The sequence below is a fragment of the Petromyzon marinus genome, chromosome 29 (assembly GCF_048934315.1).
Source record: "Petromyzon marinus isolate PM22_M1 ecotype Great Lakes invasive population chromosome 29, UKy_Petmar_22M1.pri1.0, whole genome shotgun sequence".
In the NCBI taxonomy this organism is placed as follows: Eukaryota; Metazoa; Chordata; class Hyperoartia; order Petromyzontiformes; family Petromyzontidae; genus Petromyzon; species Petromyzon marinus.
Genome location: NC_133695.1, coordinates 5,649,448 through 5,675,051, shown reverse-complemented (window position 1 = coordinate 5,675,051; position 25,604 = coordinate 5,649,448). Strand labels below are relative to the sequence as shown.

Genomic DNA, 25,604 nt, shown 5'->3' with positions numbered 1-25,604 from the left:
TTCCGCTAATTGTGTAAGGACGTTTCATAAATTAACATTATTATAAGTGAAAAGATGTGGAATATGTTGCTCGCGTCATCCGAATTTCGGGATTGAGCACTTATATATGGGGGGCACGCGCGTGCGTGTGTGGCCTTAGCTCGACTCTGCCTAAAACGACTACCTGGTGCGATGTGTAAACATCGCCACTGGGGAGACAAAGGTGGCCGAGCGTAGTGCTGGCCACCCACCCCCTCGTGTGCTGTGCTGGTCCGCATTGGGGCTCGCTAACGCCGCTTGCCTCAACGGTCTGTGAAGGCTATACGGGGGATCTTTGGGTATTTGTAAGAAGCTTTAAGCATGTAAACCTCATGATCTCACTTGAATTGTATCCCAGTGTAACAAATACTGCTCTCACCGCAATAACCTCACGCTTCCCCCCCTGCCCTCCCCCCGAATTCAAGCCAGCAGGGATTAATTGCGAATTAATTCCGAGATGGTGGTAACAGCCCCACACCCCGGGAGTCCGGTGTCCGAGTTAGAGAGTGAACATTCTTGTCTGTGTCGTTCACGCGTTGTCTACGGGGCTGTCTTGTCCGTGTCGTTCACGCGTTGTCCACGGGGCTGTCTTGTCTGTGTCGTTCACGCGCTGTCCATGGGGCTGTCTTGTCCATGTCGTTCACGCGTTGTCCATGGGGCTGTCTTGTCTATGTCGTTCACGCGTTGTCCATGGGGCTGTCTTGTCCATGTCGTTCACGCGTTGTCCATGGGGCTGTCTTGTCCATGTCGTTCACGCGTTGTCCATGGGGCTGTCTGTATGTGGGCCAGGCTCCGTGTTGTTGAAGGAGCACGCACGTCCTGCTCGTGTCAGGCAGAACGACGCCACTCCCTAGCCCCCCACCCCACCCACTGCCACCCGGTCACAATTGATGTGGCTTAAACATGGCACCGCGGGATTATTGTTACTCCCCAAGTGGCTTTTCTCGCACTCTCGCCATCCCTCCCTGCCGGACTGTTCACGTTTTCTGTCGGGTTCCCTCCCCGCGTGCATCTCTCCTTCCCCTCCTGCCATTCCTCCCAGCATCTCTCTGTCTCTGCATCTCTTCCCTCCTCCGTCTTTTTGTCCTCCTGCCCTCCCGCCCATCTCTCCCGACCCCGACCTCCGCCCACGCCCGCCTCCCTTTATCTCTCCCTACACTCCTCCCCGCCTCTCTCTCTCCCCTCTCCATCCACTTATCTCCCCGCCTCTCTCTCCCCTCTCTCTCTCCCCTCTCCATCCACTTATCTCCCCGCCTCTCTCTCCCCCCTCTCCATCCACTTATCTCCCCGCCTCTCTCTCCCCTCTCTATCCACTTATCTCCCCGCCTCTCTCTCCCCCCTCTCCATCCACTTATCTCCCTGCCTCTCTCCCACTCTCTCTCCCCTCTCCATCCACTTATCTCTCCGCCTCTCTCTCCCCCCTCTCCATCCACTTATCTCTCCGCCTCTCTCCCACTCTCTCTATTCCCTCTCCATCCACTTATCTCCCCGCCTCTCTCTCCCCCCTCTCCATCCACTTATCTCCCCGCCTCTCTCTCCCCCCTCTCCATCCACTTATCTCCCCGCCTCTCTCCCACTCTCTCCCTATCTCCATCCACCTATCTCACCGCCTCTCTCTCCCTATCTCCATCCACTTATCTCCCCGCCTCTCTCCCACTCTCTCTATCCCCTCTCCATACACTTATCTCCCCGCCTCTCTCCCTTTCTCCTTTTAACTCACCTCCTGCCATGTATCGCGTCCTCCTCTGGTCACCCAGTCGCTCATTAAAATCTCCAGCAAATGTCGACTTGTATATCTTCTCCCCTCCCGACTGCCCCCCCCCCCTCCACAGCTGTGCAAGGCTAATTGTTGTGGACACAATGATCTCCACGGTGCCAAGGGGACCAGGAGATGTTGACTACCTGGCCTGGTATACAGGGTGCGTGGGTTCGATCCCGACCCTGACGATGCCGCCTGCTGCTGCTGTATATTTGGAGTTTGCAGTGTCTCTCTCCACATGAAGCCGCTTGCCTGAGCTTGTATTTGTGGTAGCCAGGTCGCTTCCGAAAAAGGAGCCGTACAGCACAGTGGGCCAAACCTGGTCAAATAAATAATCTTTATATCAATAGCCATACCATACAGATGTTTGGAGCCGCTAATGCCTTTAGCGGGCCACCCATTAAGACCGGTGTGTGACCAGCACAACACTCTGACAGCCGTTGTGTATCCTACCCATTGGGGGCGGCGGGGGTGGGGATATTTTATTTATACAACATCTGATGCTTATTTAAGACTTGAGTTGACCTCCGGGGATGACCAGAACCTCTCCCGTGTGTGTGTGTTTGTATATACAATCTACGTTAGTGCGAACATCTTCAAGTTTTCCGTTGTGTTTTTTGTTTGTTTCTCACGCGCGACGGACGGGAGCTAACTCGACCTTGATGCCCGAGACCAAACTGCCTGCGATGCAACAACATTCGGCACGTTTTGGGCATGGAGAATCATGATACACCGCCTTGAGTTCGGCTTTTCGTGGAGGAGAGAAAAAAAAGGGGGAAGTAAGCTTCGTGCTTGTGTGTGTGTTTGTTTTTGTTAAAGTCTAAAGATTTCACAACAAACCGCTTTCACCCAACGGGAAACGTTCAGGACGCAGATGGTCACGGGTGCAAGCGTGTCACGGCGGTCCGGAGATGATGGGATGATGGCCGTGGGGATCGGGATTGTAGGTTCTGAGTCGGAGGAATGGGAAAGGCACACGACGCTATTTTTATATATATTGCAGGAACTAATACATGTATATATTCCATCAAGGCCCTTAAGATCTTCTGATCGACTCGGCACTACAGGGTCTGGGTTTGCGCTCTGTTTGGCGATCGGGCTTCTGTGAGCGTGGCACCCAAGCTACGGAACGCCTCGCCACTTGAAATCATGAAATGAGAGTAGGCAGAGAGAGATATATTTACGTCTGCTTTGAAAACCCCGTCTCTTTAAAAGGAGCCTTCCCTCTTCCGCGTTGTCGGTTGGCCCCTAGTTCTCTTTTTGTTTCCTGCTTTCTATGCACTGCACATTAGGATCCGCATTATACATTTGAATTATTATTATGTGGGACACGTGGAGGATGGCGGGATGGGGTTAAGCAACTTGGCTAGGGGGAGGGGAGGTTGTGTTCGGAATATCACCACAATCATCATCGGGGACGTGCACATCAATCATCAGGTGCGTGCGGCGCGTTGCACGCGGTACAGTACGGCACGGCAGTGATGTTGTTGGCATACATTGCCCCTTTTCCGAGGCGAATCACAACGTCTGCGTTAACCAGGCATACTTTGTGGGCAAAACATGCCCAACACAAACATGCACTGGTAAGGGGCCGTCCATAAATGACGTCACGCGATTCTGGACGATTTTTGATCCCCCCCCCTCGTCACACGGCGTCACAAAGCTCTGCCCCCCCCCCCCCCAAAAAAAAAGACATGCTTCAAATCGCTTTAAACTATTGTCATTGTAGTGCTTGTCTTTGAAACTGATTGGCCGACACCAGAGAGAGGTCCCCGGTGCCTTAACAAGAGTGTGTTGGTGGGCAAGTGCTGTTGCCGAGCACGGCACACGAGGGGGTGGGTGGCCAGACCCACGCACGGCCGCCTTTGTCTCCCTCGCGGCGATGTTTCCATATTGCGTAAGGTCTCACAAAGACAAAGATCCACCCGTATAGCCTTAGCAGACTATTGGAGCAAGTGGTGTTATCTGGCAACTATGAAGGCCGGCACGGCACACGAGGGTGGTGGGTGGCCAACACCACACCCGGCCGCCTTTGTCTCCCCAGTGGCGATGTTTTTACGCACCGCACCAGGTACTCATTTTGAGGCCGAGTCGACCTACGGGAGGCCCAGCACCGGTTCAGATAATCGTCACTGGTGTTGGCCGTCACACACAAGACAAAGATCCCCCGTATAGCCTGAACAAACTGTTGGGGCAAGTGCTGTTGGCGAGCACCTGGCCGTGACACACCGCCACGCACATCACTGCACAAGCCAGTCGTCCACATCGCACGCCCCCATCATATCAGCATAGCTCCATCACACACATCATCATCACACATCATCATCACACACATCATCATCATCAGCACCACAGACCCTGCCCCACCCCCACTCTCTCCATCCTCTCTGTTCCCTCCCTATCCCAGCCACTCTCCTCCCTCTCGCGTGTCGCGACTGTTCAGACTGCACGGAAACGACCTCCCCCTCTCTCTCTCGCTCTCCCTATCACGCTCTCCCCCTCTCTTCATTCCTCACGCTCTCACTCTATCTCACGCTCCCTCCCCCTCTCTCTCGCTCTCCCTCTATCTCACGCTCTCCCTCTATCTCACGCTCCCTCCCCCTCTCTCTCTCGCTCTCCCCCTCTCTTCATTCCTCACGCTCTCCCTCTATCTCACGCTCTCTCTCCCCCTCTCTCTCGCTCTCCCTCTATCTCACGCTCTCCCTCTCACGCTCTCTCTCCCCCTCTCTCTCACGCTCTCCCTCTATCTCACGCTCTCTCCCCCTCTCTTCATTCCTCACGCTCTCCCTCTCTGACGCTCTCCCTCCCTCCTCTCTCCATACCCCTCCCTCTCTCTCGGTCTCTCTCTTCCCTCCACCCTCTCGCTCCCCCCCCTCTCTCTCGCTCTCCCCCCCTCTCGCTCTCTCCCCCCCTCTCGCTCTCTCCCTATCTCACGGTCTCGCTCTCCCCCCCTCTCACGCTCCCTCCCCCCCTCTCTTTTCAACTCTCTCTCGCCCTGAGATTCAATTCGCCGGCGCAGCTCGCAATCCCTCCCACGAACGAGCACAGAGACACACGCACGCACGTGCACACACACACACCCTGTCTTACTAACACACACACTCTCCCCTCCACTGCCACAGAACGTACGCCACGAGCATTCATATCATCTCTCTCTCTCGTGATCGCGAGCTGTCCCCTTTTTTGTACGATTGTATATTTAAACATAATAGCACGATTGTATAAAATTATCACGTAAATAATTCAGCAAATTCGCCATCGTTCTGTTGATATCGCATCAAAGCTAAGCCGTGCATTGATCTCGTTTCATTAAGCACATACATTGTCATCATCGTTTTAAATCGTTGCAATTGTATTAGCCCGTGCATGTATATTGTAAGAGCGTAGTGTAAGAGTGAATTTGATTTTTTTAAGAATTAAATTGGTGGGGGGGGGGGGCTGCTATGGAAGGAGACGGCGCCTCCGCTTGGATTTCGGATCGAGCCTCCACCAAGGATGGAGCCACCCAGCAGGAGACGGAACCGCAGAAGCATCAAGAGGCGGCTCCGTGGTCCGGGCGTGATCAGCATCGCTCAGACTCGCCGGGTGAGTTGACGTGAGACGTTGGATTGCCGCGTGGCCTTCACTGGATGGTCGTGGTCTTCAGTAGCCCATTGTGGTCTTAATTAGATTGGTGTGACCTAAACCAAACCAGTGTGGTCTTCGCTAGAGCCGTGTGGTTTTCACTAGATCAGTGCGGTATTCGCTGGACCCAGTGAGGTCTTCACTAAACCCGCGTGGTCTTCACTAGACCAGTGAGGTCTTCACTAGATTGTTGTGGCCTTCACTAGACCGGTGTGGCCTTCATTAGATTGGTGTGGCCTTCACTATACCAGTGTGGCCTTAACTAGATTGTTGTGGCCTTCACTATACCAGTGAGGTATTCACTAGATTGTTGTGGCCTTCACTATACCAGTGTGGCCTTAACTAGATTGTTGTGGCCTTCACTAGACCAGTGTGGCCTTAACTAGATTGTTGTGGCCTTCACTAGACCAGCGTGGCCTTCACTAGATTGTTGTAGCATTCACTATACCAGTGAGGTCTTCACTAGACCAGTGAGGTCTTCACTATACCAGTGAGGTCTTCACTAGACCCGTGCGGTCTTCGCTAGATGGTTGTGGTCTTCGCTAGATCATTGTGCCCTTCACTCTACCCATGTACTCGTCTTCCTTGTATCCGTGTAACTGGACTCGTCCACACTCGGAATTACACTTGAGAGACATGAAGAGGAACACTTGGAATAGAGAACACACACACAAACACACATGCTGACCCGATCAGAAAAGCAAACGGGGCTTTGTCGTGGCTGAAAGGGATGGATGGAGGACGCTGGTCGAGACTAAGAACGGAGTAGCAGCCAAGGAGCCAACGGTGTCACCGCGAGTGCAGGATGACCGTGATAGCTGGCGCCCTTCTTCGGAAGCACGCCATCAGGCAGTGGATTGATCATGGCTGATGGATGACGATGCCTCTTCACTGAGCACATCGGATGAGAAAATGAGCTAGGATGGTGAGCCGAGTGGCGTAATTTAATTGGGAGGGGGGGGTTTAGACATCTCAGGCGAGTCCGGTCCAATCAAATAATCAACATCGCTGTGCTTGCCGATGCCTGCTGCTGCTATTGTTGTAGCGGATGTACGGTGAATGTGTGCGTATATTGTTTTAGTCCGCTGTTGGATCAGAGATGGGAGTCTCGACTGTGATGGTGGCGGTGTGCGTGTGTAGGTTGGAGTGTCTGTGTAGGTTGGAGTGTCTGTGTAGGTAGGTGTGTGTAGGTGTGTCTGTGTAGGTAGGTAGGTCTGTGTAGGTAGGAGTGTGTAGGTAGGAGTGTGTAGGTAGGAGTGTGTAGGTAGGAGTGTGTAGGTAGGAGTGTGTAGGTAGGCGTGTCTGTGTAGGTGTGTGTGTAGGTAGATGTGTCTGTGTAGGTAGGTGTGTGTAGGTAGGTGTGTCTGTGTAGGTGTGTGTAGGTAGGTGTGTCTGTGTAGGTGTGTTTAGGTAGGTGTGTGTAGGTAGATGTGTCTGTGTAGGTAGGTGTGTGTAGGTAGATGTGTCTGTGTAGGTAGGTGTGTGTAGGTGTGTGTAGGTAGGTGTGTCTGTGTAGCTAGGTGTGTGTAGGTAGATAGGTGTGTGTAGGTAGGTGTGTCTGTGTAGGTGTGTGTAGGTAGGTGTGTGTAGGTAGGTGTGTGTAGGTAGGTGTGTAGGTAGGTGTGTGTAGGTGGGGAGCGGTAGTGTAGCGGTTAGCGCGCTGCGCTATGAACCCGGCGACCCGGGTTCGATTCCCGCTCACGGCCAACACCAGTGACGATTATCTGAACCGGTCCTGGGCCTCCCCAAGGTAGACTCAGCCTCAAAATGAGTACCTGGTGCGGTGTGTAAACATCGCCACTGGGGAGACAAAGGCGGTCGGGCGTGGTGCTGTCTCACCCCCCCCCCCCACCCCCTCGTGTGCCACAGTGCCGGCCTTCGTAGGTGCTCGCATTTGCCCCAACAGTCTGTTGCAGGCTAAACGGGGGACCTTTGTCTTTGGTGCGGTGCGGTGCGGTGCGTGGCGTGGATTCTGGTGTGTGTGTGTTAGCAGTGGTGTGTGTGTGTGTGTGTGTTAGCAGTGGTGTGTGTGTGTTAGCAGTGGTGTGTGTGTGTGTTAGCAGTGGTGTGTGTGTGTTAGCAGTGGTGTGTGTGTATTAGCAGTGGTGTGTGTGTATTAGCAGTGGTGTGTGTGTATTAGGATTGTGTGTATTAGGATTGTGTGTATTAGGATTGTGTGTATTAGGATGTGTGTTAGATGTGTGTTAGGAGTGTGTGTTAGATGCGTGTGTTAGGTGAGCGTGTGTGTGTTAGGGGTGTGATGTGTCGGTGTGTTTGATGTGTAGTGTCTTAAGTGTTATGGTTAGGTTTGTATTCGGTGTTATAGGTTAGGGCTCTAGACATTGCGGCATTAAATGTTTTTTATGTACAGTGCGTTGTGTATTATATTTAGGAGCGTGGTCTCATAACGGTAGTCGGTGTGTATCGTCGGGTTTGCAGTGGCTGCGTTGGTATTGTGTTAGCGATGTGGTACAGCAGCAGCAGCACTGTGCATTGCTTTTGTGTGTTAGACGTACAGTCAGTCATGTACCCATCGTGGCCGCCTCGACCCCACCGCCCATCAACCTTCCCCAGTCACCCCCCTCCCCTCCCCTTCCCACCTCCCCTCCATCCCCCCCCCCTCTCTCCTCAACCCTCCCCTCCCATCCTCCTCTCCTCCTCCCCTCAACCCTTCCCTCCTCCTCCCCCCTTCCCTCCTCCCCTCTCACCTCAAGCTTCGGACGAGTTCAGACACAAAGATCCCCCGAATAGCCTTAACTGACTGTTGGGGCAAGTGCTGTTAGGTGCACTGACACACCACCCACAGGCACACACAGACACTGACACACCCACAGACACACACCCACAAACACACCACCTACAAGGCACACGCAGACACTGACACAACCACAGACACTGACACACCACCCACAGGCACACACAGACACGCACAGACACACACTGACAAACACACAACAACAACAACAACCGCCATTCGCCACTAAGTGGCGGTGACGTCACCACGACGCTTGTGCCAGGCTATGTGCACCCAAACACACACCCACTGACACACACCCACAGATTCCCACAGGCACAGACACACCCACAGACACACACTCACAAACACACACACACCTTCACACTGACAAACACACACTGACAAACACACAGACCCCTTCACCCACAGACACACACTGACAAACACACACACACAGACACCTTCACCCACAGACACACACTGACAAACACACACTGACAAACACACACACAGAGACACCTTCACCCACAGACACACACTGACAAACACACACACACACCTTCACGCACAAACACTGACACACACCCACAGACACACACTGACAAACACACACACACCCACAGACACTGACAGACACCCACAGTCACCCAAAGGCACAGACACACCCACAGACACACCCACAGACACACACACACAGACACACACTGACAAACACACACACAGACACCCACAGACACTGACACACACCCACCCACCCACAGACACCCACAGACACACACTGACAAACACACACACACACCTTCACGCACAGACACTGACACACACCCACAGACACACACTGACAAACACACACACACCCACAGACACTGACAGACACCCACAGTCACCCAAAGGCACAGACACACCCACAGACACACCCACAGACACACACACACACAGACACACAATGACAAACACACACACAGACACCCACACACACTGACAAAGTACACACACACCCACCCACAGACACCCACAGACACACACTGACAAACACACAGACACACACTGACAAACACACACACAGACACACACAGACACCTTCACGCCACTGTCTCCTGCAATGCACATTTACTAACTCGGCAGCCTGCGGGGTAACAGACCGAGAGGAGGTGCAGGAGGAGGAAAGTGCGAGCCAGATGGAGGAGCAGTCTCGGCTGTGTTGTGCAGAGCAAACGATTGTCGCGGTGCAGCTTGAGACGCCGCACACACACATGGACGCACGTGGCACGTGCTTGTGTATTAACAACACGTGCCACACACACGCATGGACGCACGGGACGCGCTTGTGCATTAACAACACGTGCCACACACACACATGGACGCACGGCACGCGCTTGTGTATTAACAACACGTGCCACACACACACACACATGGACGCACGGCACGCGTTTGTGTATTAACAACACGTGCCACACACACACATGGACGCACGGCGCGTGCTTGTGTATTAACAACACGTGCCACACACGCACATTGGCGCACGCATGCACACGCAGCACAAAGACAAAGGTCCTCCGTGTAGCCTGTGACAGACTGTTGGGGCAAGTGCTGTTAGCACTGTGGTACAACGAGGGGGTGGGGTGGCCAGCGACCACGCCCGCCCGCCTTTGTCTCCCCGGTGGCGATGTTTACGCACCGCACCTAGGGGAGGCACGTGGATACATGCACACACAAAGACACAGAAATAGCCTCTTAAGAGACTATTGGGGTACAGTATAATCACAAACGGACACATACACGCACGCACGTTCATATTTTAACGATACATATCAAACGCACACGTACATACACGCATGCAGATATAATCACACATTGGCACACGTGGCACACACACATCGGCACATGCGCGTTTATGTGTGACCACACGGGAACATTGGCACACACACTGACACGTGCACTGTATTCAGTGAAAATCACACAAGACGTCACACTGGCACGTGCACACACTGGCACGTGCACACACACTGACACGTGCACACACACTGACACGTGCACATACACTGACACGTGCACACACACTGACACGTGCACACACATTGGCACACACACTGACAAGTGCACACACTGACACGTGCACACACACTGACACGTGCACACACTGACACGTGCACACACACTGACACGTGCACACACACTGACACGTGCATACACACACGGGCCCGTGCACACACATTGGCACGTGCACACACACTGACACGTGCACACACACTGACACGTGCACACACATTGGCACACACACTGACACGTGCACACACACTGACACGTGCACACACACTGACACGTGCACACACACTGACACGTGCACACACACTGACACGTGCATACACACACGGGCCCGTGCACACACATTGGCACGTGCACACACACTGACACGTGCACACACACTGACACGTGCACACACATTGGCACACACACTGACACGTGCACACACATTGGCACACACACTGACACGTGCACACACACTGACACGTGCACACACACACGGGCCCGTGCACACACATTGGCACGTGCACACACACTGACACATTCACATACATTGGCACATACTGACACGTGCACACACACTGGCACACACTGACACGTGCACACACATTGGCACACACTGGCACATGCACGCAAACACACACACATTGGCACATGCACACGTGCAATCAAGTGTAATCACACACGTGCACGCACCACGCACGCGTTCACTCTCTCGCTTAATGCGACTCACGCCAGCACACACTGACCGCAGTGCTTGCATCACCACCCCGCATCTCCTTCCCCTCTCCCTTGTCTCTCCTCCTCCTCCCAGCTCCCCCTCCCTCCCTCCTCATCCTCCCCCAGAATCCCACTGTCAGGCACTCTCCTCTGCCATGTCACCTCCTCTTCCCTCCCACCACGTCATTCCTCGTCCCTTGACCCAGCGGCTCCCACGCAGCCTCCCCACACCCCGTCACGTACACACAGCCTCCCCACACCCCGTCACGTACACACAGCCAACATTCACACCCATAGCTAACATCCACACCCCACAGCCCACACCCCACAGCCAACATTCACACCCATAGCTAATATCCACACCCCACAGCCCACCCCCATAGCCAACATCCACACACCACAGCCAACATCCACACCCACAGCTAACATCCACACTGATAGCTAACATCCACACCCATAGCTAACATCCACACCCCACAGCCCACACCCATAGCCAACATCCACACTCACAGCCAACATTCACACCCATAGCTAACATCCACACCCCACAGCCCACACCCATAGCCAACATCCACAGCCAACATTCACACCCATAGCTAACATCCACACCCCACAGCCAACATCCACACCCATAGCTAACATCCACACCCCACAGCCAACATTCACACCCCACAGCCAACATTCACACCCCACAGCCAACATTCACACCCATAGCTAACATCCACACCCATAGCTAACATCCACACCCCACAGCCCACACCCATAGCCAACATCCACACCCACAGCCAACATTCACACCCATAGCTAACATCCACACCCCACAGCCAACATCCACACCCATAGCTAACATCCACACCCACAGTTAACATCCACACCCACAGCTAACATCCACACCCATAGCTAACATCCACACCCATAGCTAACATCCACACCCATAGCTAACATCCACACCCATAGCTAACATCCACACCAATAGCTAACATCCACACCCACAGCTAACATCCACACCCACAGCTAACATCCACACCCATAGCTAACATCCACACCCATAGCTAACATCCACACCCATAGCTAACATCCACACCCATAGCTAACATCCACACCCACAGCTAACATCCACACCCATAGCTAACATCCACACCCATAGCTAACATCCACACCCACAACCAACATCCACACCCATAGCTAACATCCACACCCACAGCTAACATCCACACCCATAGCTAACATCCACACTCATAGCTAACATCCACACTCATAGCTAACATTCACATCAATAGCTAACATCCACACCCATAGCTAACATCCACACCCATAGCTAACATCCACACCCATAGCTAACATCCACACCTACAGCCAACATCCACACCCACAACGAACATCCACACCCATAGCTAACATCCACACCCATAGCTAACATCAAAACCCATAGCTAACATCAACATCCACAGCTAACATCCACACCCACAGCTAACATCCACACCCATAGCTAACATCCACACCCACAGTTAACATCCACACCCACAGCTAACATCCACACCCATAGCTAACATCCACACCCATAGCTAACATCCACACCCATAGCTAACATCCACACCCATAGCTAACATCCACACCAATAGCTAACATCCACACCCACAGCTAACATCCACACCCATAGCTAACATCCACACCCATAGCTAACATCCACACCCATAGCTAACATCCACACCCATAGCTAACATCCACACCCACAGCTAACATCCACACCCATAGCTAACATCCACACCCATAGCTAACATCCACACCCACAACCAACATCCACACCCATAGCTAACATCCACACCCACAGCTAACATCCACACCCATAGCTAACATCCACACTCATAGCTAACATCCACACTCATAGCTAACATTCACATCAATAGCTAACATCCACACCCATAGCTAACATCCACACCCATAGCTAACATCCACACCCATAGCTAACATCCACACCCATAGCTAACATCCACACCTACAGCCAACATCCACACCCACAACGAACATCCACACCCATAGCTAACATCCACACCCATAGCTAACATCAAAACCCATAGCTAACATCAACATCCACAGCTAACATCCACACCCACAGCTAACATCCACACCCATAGCTAGCATCCACACCCATAGCTAGCATCCACACCTATAGCTAACATCCACACAAAAAGCTAACATCCACACCCATAGCTAACATCCACACCCACAGCTAACATCCACACCCACAGCTAACATCCACACCCATAGCTAACATCCACACCCACAGCTAACATCCACACCCACAGCTAACATCCACACCCACAGCTAACATCCACACCCACAGCTAACATCCACACTCATAGCTAACATCCACACCAATAGCCAACATCCACACTCATAGCTAACATCCACACCAATAGCCAACATCCACACCCATAGCTAACATCCACACCCATAGCTAACATCCACACCCACAGCCAACATCCACACCCACAGCCAACATCCACACCCATAGATAACATCCACACCCACAGCCAACATCCACACCCATAGCCAACATCCACATACACAGCCAACATCCACACCCACAGCCAACATGCACACCCACAGCCAACATCCACACCCATCGCTCCTAGTGGTTGCCGCATGGTTGGCAAGGGCCCCCTGTCTAAGTCACCCCTCTCGGCTGTCGTGGGCACCGGTGCAGTTGCACCGCCTGCGCTCTCGGCGGCCTCCGCCGTTGCAGCTGCAAACGCGAACACGCGGCATCTACACTCCGAGCACGCGGCATCTACACCCCGAGCACCGCCAACGTGGGACCTACAAACGAACCTCTCGGCCACATTCCACGTCTCGCGACGTCAGGGCGTAACGTCAAGACGTTACGCACGTACGTTGAACTTCTTTCGCACCTAACAGAGCCAACCGTGCTAATCGGAGGTGCGCGGGGAAGGACAACAAACTAAACACAAAAAGCAGTTTTAAAGGAATGAGTTTTCAATCCAGATGATTTCAAAGTGCATAGCTCCAGTGGCTTGCTAATGACGGAAGGAAGAGCGTTCCAGACGGTCGCAGAAGCGCATCCGAAAACGCGCGATGCGGTGACCGTCTTTGTTGGATGGCCAGCCGAAACACGCTGCGTTGATGACCGTAGTTTGCTTGAAGGCATGTCCCTTGACGAGATTATCAAGGTATTGCGGTTCATTTATCGTCAAGACGTAACATTCAAAAACATTTCTCCTGTGCGAGACACCGTTCGTCACACGTCCCCACACCCAACTCCCACACAGCCTCCACCGACACCCATCTCCTGTGATGCAGCACTCACACAGTACACTCGCTGTACCCCACACCCAGAAGGCAACACCCCACATCCACACGCTTAGATGATCGATGTTAGTCGATGAGTCGATGCAACGATGTAGCTGTACTCTTTGGTTTTTTCGGTAAAGTCACGTAGGTAAAATAAAATTTTAAATAAAAGAAAACAACTAAGTTAAATCACGACGTTTCGGAGGCAACACAAGCTTCCGTCTTCAGGTGGAACAGTCACAGCAGTCACAGCAGCTATCTTGCAGCTATCGTGCTGTGACTGTTCCACCTGAAGACGGAAGCTTGTGTTGCCTCTGAAACGTCGTGATTTAATTTAGTTGTTTTTTTAATTTTAAATTTTATTTTACCTACGTGACTTTACCGAAAAAAACAAAGAGTATGAATCCTTGCAGTCACGAAAGCTTCAAATCTAGGATGTAGCCGTAGTTGATACCCGATTTTACTTTAAACTACTTTGTTGTTTTATTTTAACCAGGTAAGGCCCACTGAGCTATGTAGCTCTTTTTCAGAAGCGACCTGGCCACAACCAATAGCGCAACAAAGTGGCGCATCATGTCGACATTAATCTCGGTCAAATCCCCTAAATGTGGAGGGAAAAACCAGAGGGCCCGTAGAAAAATCCACGCGACCACGCGGAGAACGCTCAGACTACAAATATACAGGCCACTGAGTTGGGATCGAACCTACGACCTCCTGCATACTCGGCGAGGTAGTTAACAACTCCTAGCCACTGTGGCACCCTTCTTACAGTCTCATTGCCACCACCATCCTCATCTGGCTTTACGTCGTCTGCTTGTTACTCAGTAGCTACGTCCTCCAAGGTCTGCTCTTACAGTCTCATCGTCATCACCATCATCATCTGACTGGAGGTGTTCTGCTTGGGTGCTAAACTATAGTCCATGAGCCCGGCCCAGACGCATCTCTCTTGCCGCCACCACCTGACGTGGCATCTTCTGGGGCGATTACACTTTGCCTGTTTGACCGATAAGAGTGAATTACGTGATAACCGTTTGGAATGAATCGGGCGTTTCTAATCATTCTCATTTGGCATTTAAATAAATCGGTGGCGGGGAAGATGGGTCATTTCGCTGGCCGGCACGTAGGACGTGCGTTGGTTCGATCCCGCACCCTGGCGATGATGCCTGTTGTATATTTGGAGTCCGTGTGTTCTCTCTCTCTCTGTGGTGGTCTCAACGTGGATCGTTATCCAGGTTCCTCCTCCGGTTTTGCCCCCCACCCCCCCCCCCTCCACATTGAGAATCAACACGTGCTTAGATGATACTGGTAGGAACCTCCTGGTTACACCAGCCCACAGGGGATTATTGTGTCCGTCCGTCCGTCGTGCATCCAAAAATGGGAGGGTTGGGGCAGGGTGGAGAGGGGAGGGTGGGGAGGGGCTGGGTGGGGTGGGGAGGGGCTGGGTGGAGAGGGGAGGGTGGGGAGGGGCTGGGTGGGGTGGGGAGGGGCTGGGTGGGGTGGGCAGGGGCTGGGTGGGGAGGGTGGGGCTGGGTGGGGAGGGGAGGGTGGGGAGGGGCTGGTTGGGGAGGGTGGGAAGGGGCTGGGTGGGGAGGGTGGGGAGGGGCTGGGTGGGGAGGGTGGGGCTGGGTGGGGGGTGGGAGGGGTGGGGCTGGGTGGGGAGGGGCTGGTCACCCCGTGGTGCCCTTATAAAACTCAACGTTTAACCTACTCACGCCGGCTTGTGCCCGCCCTCACAGTCGGGCATATTTGCGGAATACACCACGCCGCCGTTGACCCTGGCCATTGACCGAGCAACCCAACGTTCCTACCAGCTCCCTCCACAGGAATGTGTTTTGGCTGCTATAATTTATTCCCACGTGTGATGATGATATCAGCCATCATTATACTTGGGCAGGCCGCCTCTGAACAAGAGCTCATAGCTCAGCGGGCTTCACCTGCGAAATAACACTATTTTTGGTTTCAGAATCACAATAAAACGTTTATTTCCTGAGTAATATCCATTGAGGCTAACATGAAAGTATTCCACAATTACAGAAAAAAAAACTTAACAGAAGCAATTAGGTTGTAAAATTACGTTTACACTTATACTTTTGTGATTTTAATAATAGTTGGTTTGAACGAGGACAAAAATCGCAGAATGGCGATGCCAAGAGACGAAGCAGGGTGGTTCCAAAGCTTTTGGGGAAGCGACGTGAAATCCTTTTGATCCAAATTGTGCGCGTGCGAAATCTGGGAATCGTTAATAGACAATCAGACGGCACGTCGCAGAATTTTAGGATTGTCCAATGGTAACAGCAACAACAACAGGTCAGGCAAATAGAAAGCAGATCTACAAACAATACGCCTTGCAAATGAAAATAGCCCTGCAGTGAACATTTTTAGTTTATCCATAAGAGGTTTTTTTGGGAGTTAGATCGCGTAAATATAAATGTGTCGTTAAAACCCACCACCATCCGACGCAGCCAAATTAGTAAAGTTTATCACGTAAAGAAAACATGCCAATTAGTTTCCAGCAGACCGGTGTGTTGGAGAGTAAACCCGGTAATTACAACGAGCATCATCAGGCAACAGCCAGAAATTGTTCAAGTTAAACGAACTCATTTTTAGTTCGCTCCAGTTTGTGCTAACCTAGGTGGCCCCAGTTTTCTGCTCTGGCCCATGGCCCAACTATACACGCCGCTCCGTTCTTTCTCCCTTCCTGATGGCCACCTTTCTATTCCAATCTTACACGTTGTTGTCACCCCACGCTGCCAAGGATATCCCAGCATCCTCCGTGGCTTCGTTAAAAGTCCAACACCCTTGACGCGCGCGGTCAAGCGTTCCATCCATCGTCGTTGGTATCGTTCGGGCCCTGCTGCCTGTGGTGAATTTCGTAAATAGTTCTTCGCCACGAATTATCCTTCTCGTAGTCAGCAGCAGTACGGTGCTCGAGGGTTTTCGAGTCCGATGCGGTGATGCAGTGACCGAGCGGCTCGTGTGCGGTCGCAAGGGTGGCTTGTTGCATTGTCGCAGGACCTTGAGCGATGGGGGGGGGGGGGTAGAGCTTCAGCTTCATCCAGCATTGGTTAGATCACAGCTAATTAACTCTTCATTCGTGGTGCGGGTCGTGAACGGTGGTTACGCGCGTTCCAGAATCGGAACCTTTATTTACCCTGGAGAAATCCGATGAGCTATGAAGCTCTTTTTTTTTTCAAAGATGTCCAACAGTCGGAGCGGGTCGGAGAGTTAGGTTTCCACCGTCTCACTCCAGCTCGTTGTCGCTTCGTGGCAGACGTGGGATCGATTCCAGAAGCGAACTGAGCAAAAAAAAAAACCTAGGGGGAAACCAAAGTAGTTGAAGGGCCCCGTCCGCCCCCCCCCCCCCCCCACTGGATTATTGAACCATTCGGGGGTTGGCCAAATGGAATCTGCTCAAATTCAGATCCTTTTTTCAGTAATAGAACTCACAATTTTAATAATGCTACAGAATTAAGAACTCCTTTAATTGCAACGAGACTATTTACCTTCACGATTTCACACAGCCTTGGTATCATTAAGTACCGCAGCTTGTCCATGCCTCGTGTAATGTTGTTTTGTAGTCACGTGGGACACCCCAAAAAAAATTCTGCTCGGGGGCCCCTCAGTGGAGTGGCACCACCACCCAGCCCTGTCGCGTGACCTTAAACTTAACTGCCAATAAAATATTATTTTTGGCAGGGAGATGTGTAGCTCTTTTTTCAGAAAAGACCTGCCCACAAATGATTGCTCAGTGAAGTGGCTTATCACGTGGGAATTTACAATTGGCAGCCAAATATTCTAAACACACTGCGAGACCCATATAGACCCATACTCATGGAGTCCCATACTATCACTAAACTATTTTTTGTATTTTACCAGGTAAGCCCCACTGAGATAAATAGCTCTTTTTCAGAAGCGACCTGGCCACAAATGATTAGCTAAATGAAGTGGCTTATCGTGTGGCAATGTAAAGCAGGTGTAGGGGGGGTATGGGGGGGAAGGCAGGGTTTGGATGGGAGGGACCACGAGAAAGTAAATGCAAAGGGACGTTAAACGATAAGAAAACGAGTTCTACTTCGCCTATCATGTGATCGGCTCCGGCTCTCACTCCCTGAGAGGTGCCACGGTGGCTTGAAGGTGTTAACTTCCTCGCCTGGTATGGAGGAGGTTGTGGGTTTGATCCCAACCCTGACGTCTGCTGTATATTTGGGGTTTGCGTCTCTCTCTCTCTTTCCCCATGGTCACGGGGATGTTTCTCCGGGTCCACCGGTTTTTCCCTCCACATTTAGAATCAACATCACGCGTTTAGAGTATCAGGCTGCGATAACTTTCCACGTGAAGCGAATTCGTTGAGCTGTGGTTTATGGCCGGCCGGGTCGCTTCTGAAAACGAGCAATCTAGCTCGGTGGGCCTTACCTGGTAAAATAAAAACAAATTGTTTAGTTTTCGTGTGTACGGTGGCTGGCTCACTACGATATAAATCTGGCAACGACCCGAATTCGATTTTCGCTCACGGCCAACATCAGTGACAAATGATCTAAACCGGCACTGGGCATCCCCGAGATTGAGTCGGCCTTAAAAGTGAGTACCTGGTGTGGTGTGTAGTGGACATCATCAGCACTGGGGAGACACAGGGGGCCGTGCCCATTGTGAGGTGTTCGCCACCTTCTTGTGCCGTGCTGGCCTTCATGGGTGCTCGCTCTTTGTTGTCCTTCCCCCGCACCTCCGATGAGCACGGTTGGCTACGTACGGTGCGAAAGAAATTCAACATACAGTAACACACATACGCAGCACATGCCTCAACAATCCGTTTAGGGCTATACGGGGGATATTTGTCTTTGTAGTCCTGGAACACACAACGTTTGGAACACGTTGCAAGAAGAACTTTAACGTTCAATATTTCCCCCTACACTTTGTTATTGACTATACAGAATTTAGAAAGGGGGGCACTGAGGATCATTCAGCGGGGTGGAGGGGGGGGCGCAACGCAGCCCCCAGCCCCTTCTAGCCCCCCCCCCCCGCGCCCTGGCGCTACGGGGCTGCCACCGCCACTGATGGCGTTCTCGAATCAATCTGCACGCCCATTGATTGGCAATTGATTGGCGAGAGGGGATGGGACGGATTTTTCTCTCCACGATGATTGAGTCCCCCTGCGACTCCCAACACGCCGGAGTCGGCGGGGACTCGATTGGAGTGGCGCGAGATAGAGAAACAGGTTGGGTGGGGTGGGCAATATATTTTGTGTTTAAATGTATAATTACGTTGATTTGTTTACCCAGGAAAGCCTCACTAACGTAACTATTTTTTTTATCAGGTAAGGCTCACTGAGCTATGTTGCTCGTTTTCAGAAGCGACCCGACCACAAATGATTAGCTCAACGAAGTGGCTTATTATCATCATCACGTGGAAATTTATAGCAGCCAAATAACTCTAAACGCGTGGTTCTGTGACGTTGCTGAAGCTGCCGTGTCAATCCCCAACTGAGTCGATTGCAAGTAACTTTGTAAAATTTTCAGCCTTGGAATTGTTTGGCCAATACCAGTTGACATTGCACAGTACGTGAGTTCTCTGTGCCCGGAGAAAACCAATGCAGAACAGCAGGGAGAGAACGTACAAAATCCACAAACATGCACACACGAGGGCACCCGAAGTCTGGAATCGAACCCAGGTGCCCTTCTTGTTGTGAGGCAGTGACCGGTGCCGTTGGTGCCACCGCTACCACACTTGGCTTGCACCATCGCACCTCAACTTCCTTCCTTCTGCTAGATCATATTGAAAATAATCATTGCGGAGAATATCAGTTTCAAAATGTATCGGGTGGACAATGTCTCCTTCCCACACATCTGTCTCCCTACACCATGGTTCTTCATCGCAAGGCCCTCAGGCCACTGGATGCCCCCTGTGGCCTTTAGTGCGGCACCAAAACACAACACGTGGAAACACCCCCCCCCCCCCCGTGCTGCTGTCAAACCCACAGTGGTTTAAAATGTGTGGTGGCCCTCACGCTGATGATGTCTTATTGGGGAAGGTGCCCCCCCCCTCTGAAAATTAGTGAAGAACAACTGTCCTACATGAATAAGATAAAAGTATATTTTTTCACATCCCATCAGCCCACTCGGCCTTCCGGAAATTCGTAATTTCATCAGCGTTGGTTCAGTACAAGGAAAACTCTGGACCGGTTTTCACATTCAGTGTCTCATCAGCACTCGAATCAATGTTGAAAAGATAGGGGAGTGAGTGTGTGGGGGGGGGGGGACATATGTATGGCAGAGGTGGGGAAGCGAGGGAGTAATGGAGAGAAGGGTAGATTTTGGGGTGGCGAGATGTTAACTACCTTGCCTAATATGCAGGAAGTCGTGGGTTCAATCCCAACCCTGACGCATATTTGGAGTTTGCGTGTCTCTCTCTGTCTCTATCCACGTGGTCACGTGGATTTTTCTCCGGGTCCTTCGATTTTCCCTCCACATTTAGAAACACGCCTTTAGAGTATTTCCCTGCTATAAAATTCCACGTGATAAGCCACTTCGTTGAGCTATTATTTGTCTCCAGGTCGCTTCTTAAAAAAAGAGCTATACAGTACAGCTCAGTGGGCCTTACCTGCTAAAATATAGTTCTATAGTTTTATTGCGGGGAGGTTAAGCGGGTGGGGAGAGAATGCAGCAAGAGATGGAAGGGAGGTGGGGGGAGATGGTGGCAGAATGGAGGGAGATGGGGAGAGGCAGGAGGAGGGGAGGATGGAGGTGATGGAGGGGGGGAGATGGTGGCAGGATGGAGGGAGGCAGGAGGAGGGGAGGATGGAGGTGATGGGGGGGAGGTGATGGAGGGAGTTGGAGGGAGATGGTGGCAGAATGGAGGCAGAATAGAGGGAGATGAGAAGCAGGAGAAGGGAATGATGGAGGTGATGGAGGGGGAGGTGATGGAGGGAGTTGGAGGGAGATGGTGGCAGAATGGAGGCAGGATGGAGGGAGATGAGAAGCAGGAGGAGGGAAGGATGGAGGTGATGGAAGGAGATGGGGGAAGCATGTATATAGGACAATGGAGGGCGGGTGGATGCGATGGAGGGGGAGTATCGATGCAGGAATAGGCGAGATGGGGGGGGGGTAGAGAGGAGGGAGCAGGGATCTTTGTTTGGGAGACAGATGGCTGGTCGGGTACGAAGTGCTGCTAATCAGTGCGCTAATGGAGCACAGGTCGAGCTGTGTGTATGTGTCTTTGTGTGTGTGTGTGGGGGTATGCGGGTCTTTGTGTGTGGGTACGCATGGGTGTGGGTATGTGGGTATATATGTGTGCCTTTGTGTGTGGGGTAAGCGGGCGTGGGTGCTGGCCACCCTCCCTACCCCCACCTCGTGAGCCGTGCCGGCCTTCATAAGTGCGAGCGAGCAGCACTTGCCCCAACAGTCTGTTAAGACTACACGGCGGATCTTTGTGTGAGTTGTGTATCTGAGTCTCGTGTTTATGCCTGTCCCGAGCCAGATTTGGACACCATCGATAGCAGAGCATTTACAGTTTTTCATTCCTTCCGTGCAAAATCCCGTGACAGCGCCTGACCGCATGAGCTTCACCCTCAGGCCTTCTGGCTGAGGCTGCTGCCCGCAAACAAAAGTGTGTTCAGGTATTACTGTACTCATACCTGTCAACCCTCTTATCAGTGCCCCTACCTTATTACAGAACAATTCGGACCTCATTGGTCACCCCGTGCCCATTACAAATCTCAACGTTCATCCTACAAAGTCCCATCACAAGGGATAAACGCAAACAAATAAACAAAAACATTTTTTTTCCGGCTGTACGCCATATGGACCTACAAAAATTATATTTCCCCGTACAATAATGCGGGGTTGAACCGTACGGGTTGACAGCTTTGTGTGGGCTGCTCTATGTGACCAACTTCGACGTTGGTTACATAGAGCAACCGACGTAAATGTGAGAAAAAGGTTGCACACAGAAGAATACAACCTGATGATGCAGGGTGGTGATGAGAAGGGGGTGACTGCCACTATTTGGGCACACACGTGGCAGGACGGACAGAAGCAGGAAAATTCAAAGTGTGTTGAGGTTGTTGTTGTTGCTGTTGTTTGGGGAGAATAAAAATGTAAGTAACCGGAAAGACAGGAAGAGGTAGCAGAGAACGTGGCTTGACTAAAAGAAGTCAGAGGTTGGTGCCAGAAAGATGTGGCCTAGACTCGAGCATTCTGGCGTGAGACGGGAGGAAAGTGAAAACACGTGACGAAATGTGCAGTGGGAACCGATGGGGCTTATCTGCCCTTGCATCGTGATGATGATGGACTGTACTGTTCCCAACCCTAAAGCTAACTTCTACATTTTACATACCTGTCAACCCCTACCTTATTACGGACGATTTCAGACCTTATTGGTCACCCCGTGCCCCTTATAAATCTCAGCGTTCATCCTTCAAAGTCCCATCACAAGGGAGAAACACAAACAAATAGACAAAAAATGGTTTGCCTGCATTTAAACGGCTGTACGTCGTTTGCATCTGAAAACTCAATTTCCCTGTAAGCCGTATGGGTTGACAGGTATGATTTTAATACCATTACTATAACCTCTAACCCTATACACCAACTTACTCCCTCACTCTAGCCCCCAACCTGAAACAGTAACCTAAACCCTAACTCCGTGACCTCTGACCCTGAAACGTAAACCTAACCCCTAACCTCCATGACTGAATTGTAGTGCTTTAGTAACCCTAACTCTAAACCCCAAAGTCAAACCCCAACCACTAATCCCTAACCATAACCCCTAACCATAATCCCTAACCGTAATCCTAACTCTTACATCCTAATACTAACCCGAATCCGTGAATAATTTCCCCTATACCCGAATTCCATAAACCCCGACCTTAACCCTTAAACCCTCACCCGTAACTTATAATCATATTTCAGTAAACATGGAATGTTGGGCGTACACCATTTGCCCAAAGGTTACGACCACATTCCAACGTTGGGCCCAACATTGCATCCTCACTTGGGAACCTTAACTTATAACCTTAACTCCTAACCCTAAACGCTTAACCCCTATACCTCACCAAAGACTAATGAATCATATTTAATCAGCTAAAAGCCACTGTATGTATGTATTATATATTTTTATTGTAACTAAATCTTATCTGGTGCCTCTTCCACGTGATTGGAGCTTTCTTTCATATTTCGATTTGCGTGTGTATCACGATCGGACTAAAATATAGCGTTTACTTGCACCTGTACCTAACTTGCACATGCTACATTTAGACTGTTTTTTGATGTGCATGTCTTAATTAAGTATAGCACGTCCAAACCTACACAGTCACAATCAGCCACGATCAATCCACTGCTGGATGAAGGCCATCTCTCACCGTCCCGCAATGCAAACTCAAGAGACCCTACACTGCTGACATTCGAGCAGATAAATGCCAACTTTAATTTGGCCATTCAATCACCAAGCAATGATGCTCGGTCATGGTCTATATCCACTGCTGGATGAAGGCCTCCTCCTTCTCCTGCAAGTGCCACAATCCATCTCGATCGACCCTCCATCGTGAGCCAATTTCACCAATCCGTGAACGATCAATATTAGAAGTATTTCTAGAAGTATAATAATTGGTTCGATTTATGTAACGTTGCAGTGAATAATAGGGGGCCTTGTAAGCGGCTGCAGGTGTCTGTGTGACGCTGTGCACCATTAAAAAAAACTGTACAGTCCAGGGTGGTCCAGATGTCTCGTGACCGCCAATTAAATGTACCCAGAAAAAACACACACATGTTATCTTTGCGCTTTCATTTATGTTTCAAATAAACCTTACTTAAAAAAATATATAAAGTTTTATAAAGGAATTAAATGTGGGGTCACAAGACATCTGGACCATCTTGTACATTAAACATTTTTTGTTAAACATTATTACAACACGAGATTATGATGCGCGCGTTGTTGAGGTTAAGAATAAATATTTAGCTATTATACGATTCGGGCAATTGCCATGTGCAATGAAGAAAGGGCCATTGCCCGAAACGTTGCCGACTATATATATTTGATGAAGGCATTATTGGTGTGTTAATTGTGCACCACTGCCAACGCGGTATCCGCATCACTGTACACATAATGAGAGCTATTATAGTTTAATCGGTGCATCGATAGTGATATTGAAATATCCCCTCAACATTAAAATTGCCTTATAATGGCAATAAGAAAATCTAATCATGTTTCTGATTGTTATTATCGTTTGTGCGCTACGCAGAAGGGCCATTGCCCGAACCGTCGCCTATTGTATTTATTTAATGACCACAGTGTTATTGATAAATGTGTTGAGGTATTTACATTTTGATTTATTATTAGGCAGCATTGCTAAGACGTGTAAAAAATATATATGTTCTTAAACGTATTTTTTTTGTAATTTACTTGGGAGGGACAGATGTGCGAAGGATGTATTATATTCTCACGGTATTATTTGTGCGGGCTGTTTTAATTTGAATAAATTAATAGACAATAACGTTTCTCTTTTCTCTCCTCACGCGGCTTCTCCCGCCAGGGGTTACCACAATGGCGGCCAAGTCTCCATAGATGACGGTCGCCGTGGCAACAGCATTACATCACTGTCTTTAGCATGGGGGGTGTGTGTGTGTGTGCAGTGTGTGTGTACGGTGTGTGTGTATGTGTGTGTGGTGTGTGTGTGGTGTATGTGTGGTGTGTGTGTATGTGTGTGGTGTGTGTGTGAATCTGCAGTGTGTGTATGGTGTGTGTGTGCAGTGTGTATGTGTGTGTGTGTGCAGTGTGTGTGTATGTGTGTGGTGTGTGTGTGAATCTGCGGTGTGTGTGTGCAGTGTGTGTGGTGTGTGTGCAGTGTGTGTGGTGTGTGTGTGTGTGCAGTGTGTGTGTGTGCGATGTGTGTGTGCAGTGTGTGTGGTGTGTGTGTGCAGTGTGTGTGTGCAGTGTGTGTATGTGTGGTGTGTGTGTGTGAATCTGCGGTGTGTGTATGGTGTGTGTGTATGTGTGTGTGTGGTGTGTGTGTGGTGTATGTGTGGTGTGTGTGTGCAGTGTGTGTGTGTATGTGTGTGGTGTGTGTGTGAATCTGCGGTGTGTGTGTGGTGTGTGTGTATGTGTGTGTGTGGTGTGTGTGCAGTGTGTGTGGTGTGTGTGTGTGTATGTGTGGTGTGTGTGTGTGCGGTGTGTGTGTGCAGTGTGTGTGTGTGCAGTGTGTGTGTGTATGTGTGGTGTGCAGTGTGTGTGCAGTGTGTGTGTATGTATGTGTGTGTGGTGTGTGTGTGCAGTGTGTGTGTATGTGTGTGTGTGTATGTGTGGTGTGTGTGTGTGTGTGGTGTGTGTGTGAATCTGCGGTGTGTGTATGGTGTGTGTGTGCAGTGTGTGTGTATGTGTGTGTGCAGTGTGTGTGGTGTGTGTGTGTGTGTGCAGTGCGTGTGT

At 50.9% G+C, this 25,604-nt stretch overlaps 1 protein-coding gene and 1 long non-coding RNA gene across 6 annotated transcripts in view; one reads left to right on the top strand and one right to left on the bottom strand.

Annotated features, from left to right (window-relative positions):
* Nucleotides 1–4,832: 4,832 nt before the first annotated feature.
* The window catches only part of LOC116947066 (reticulon-1-A-like), a 78,339-nt gene continuing 57,567 nt past the window's right edge, over nt 4,833–25,604 (top strand). For 2 of the 4 annotated variants that reach the window (XM_032962465.2, XM_076070493.1), the window contains exon 1: nt 4,833–5,362. In XM_032962465.2, coding sequence (XP_032818356.2) covers nt 5,221–5,362 — 142 coding nt within the window. In that variant the 5' untranslated portion in view covers nt 4,833–5,220. The remainder of the gene's footprint in view (nt 5,363–25,604) is intronic. The other 2 variants (XM_076070492.1, XM_032962466.2) reach the window with 2 other exon arrangements.
* LOC142929340 (uncharacterized) lies at nt 16,161–24,715 on the bottom strand. 2 transcript variants are annotated; one of them, XR_012945624.1, is made up of 3 exons: nt 24,626–24,715; nt 18,782–18,934; nt 16,161–16,424 (listed from the first exon to the last, which is right to left on the bottom strand). It is a non-coding gene; the product is annotated as an uncharacterized LOC142929340 (long non-coding RNA). The 2 variants fall into 2 exon arrangements; XR_012945623.1 differs by lacking the exon at nt 24,626–24,715 and having other exon boundaries at nt 18,782–19,635.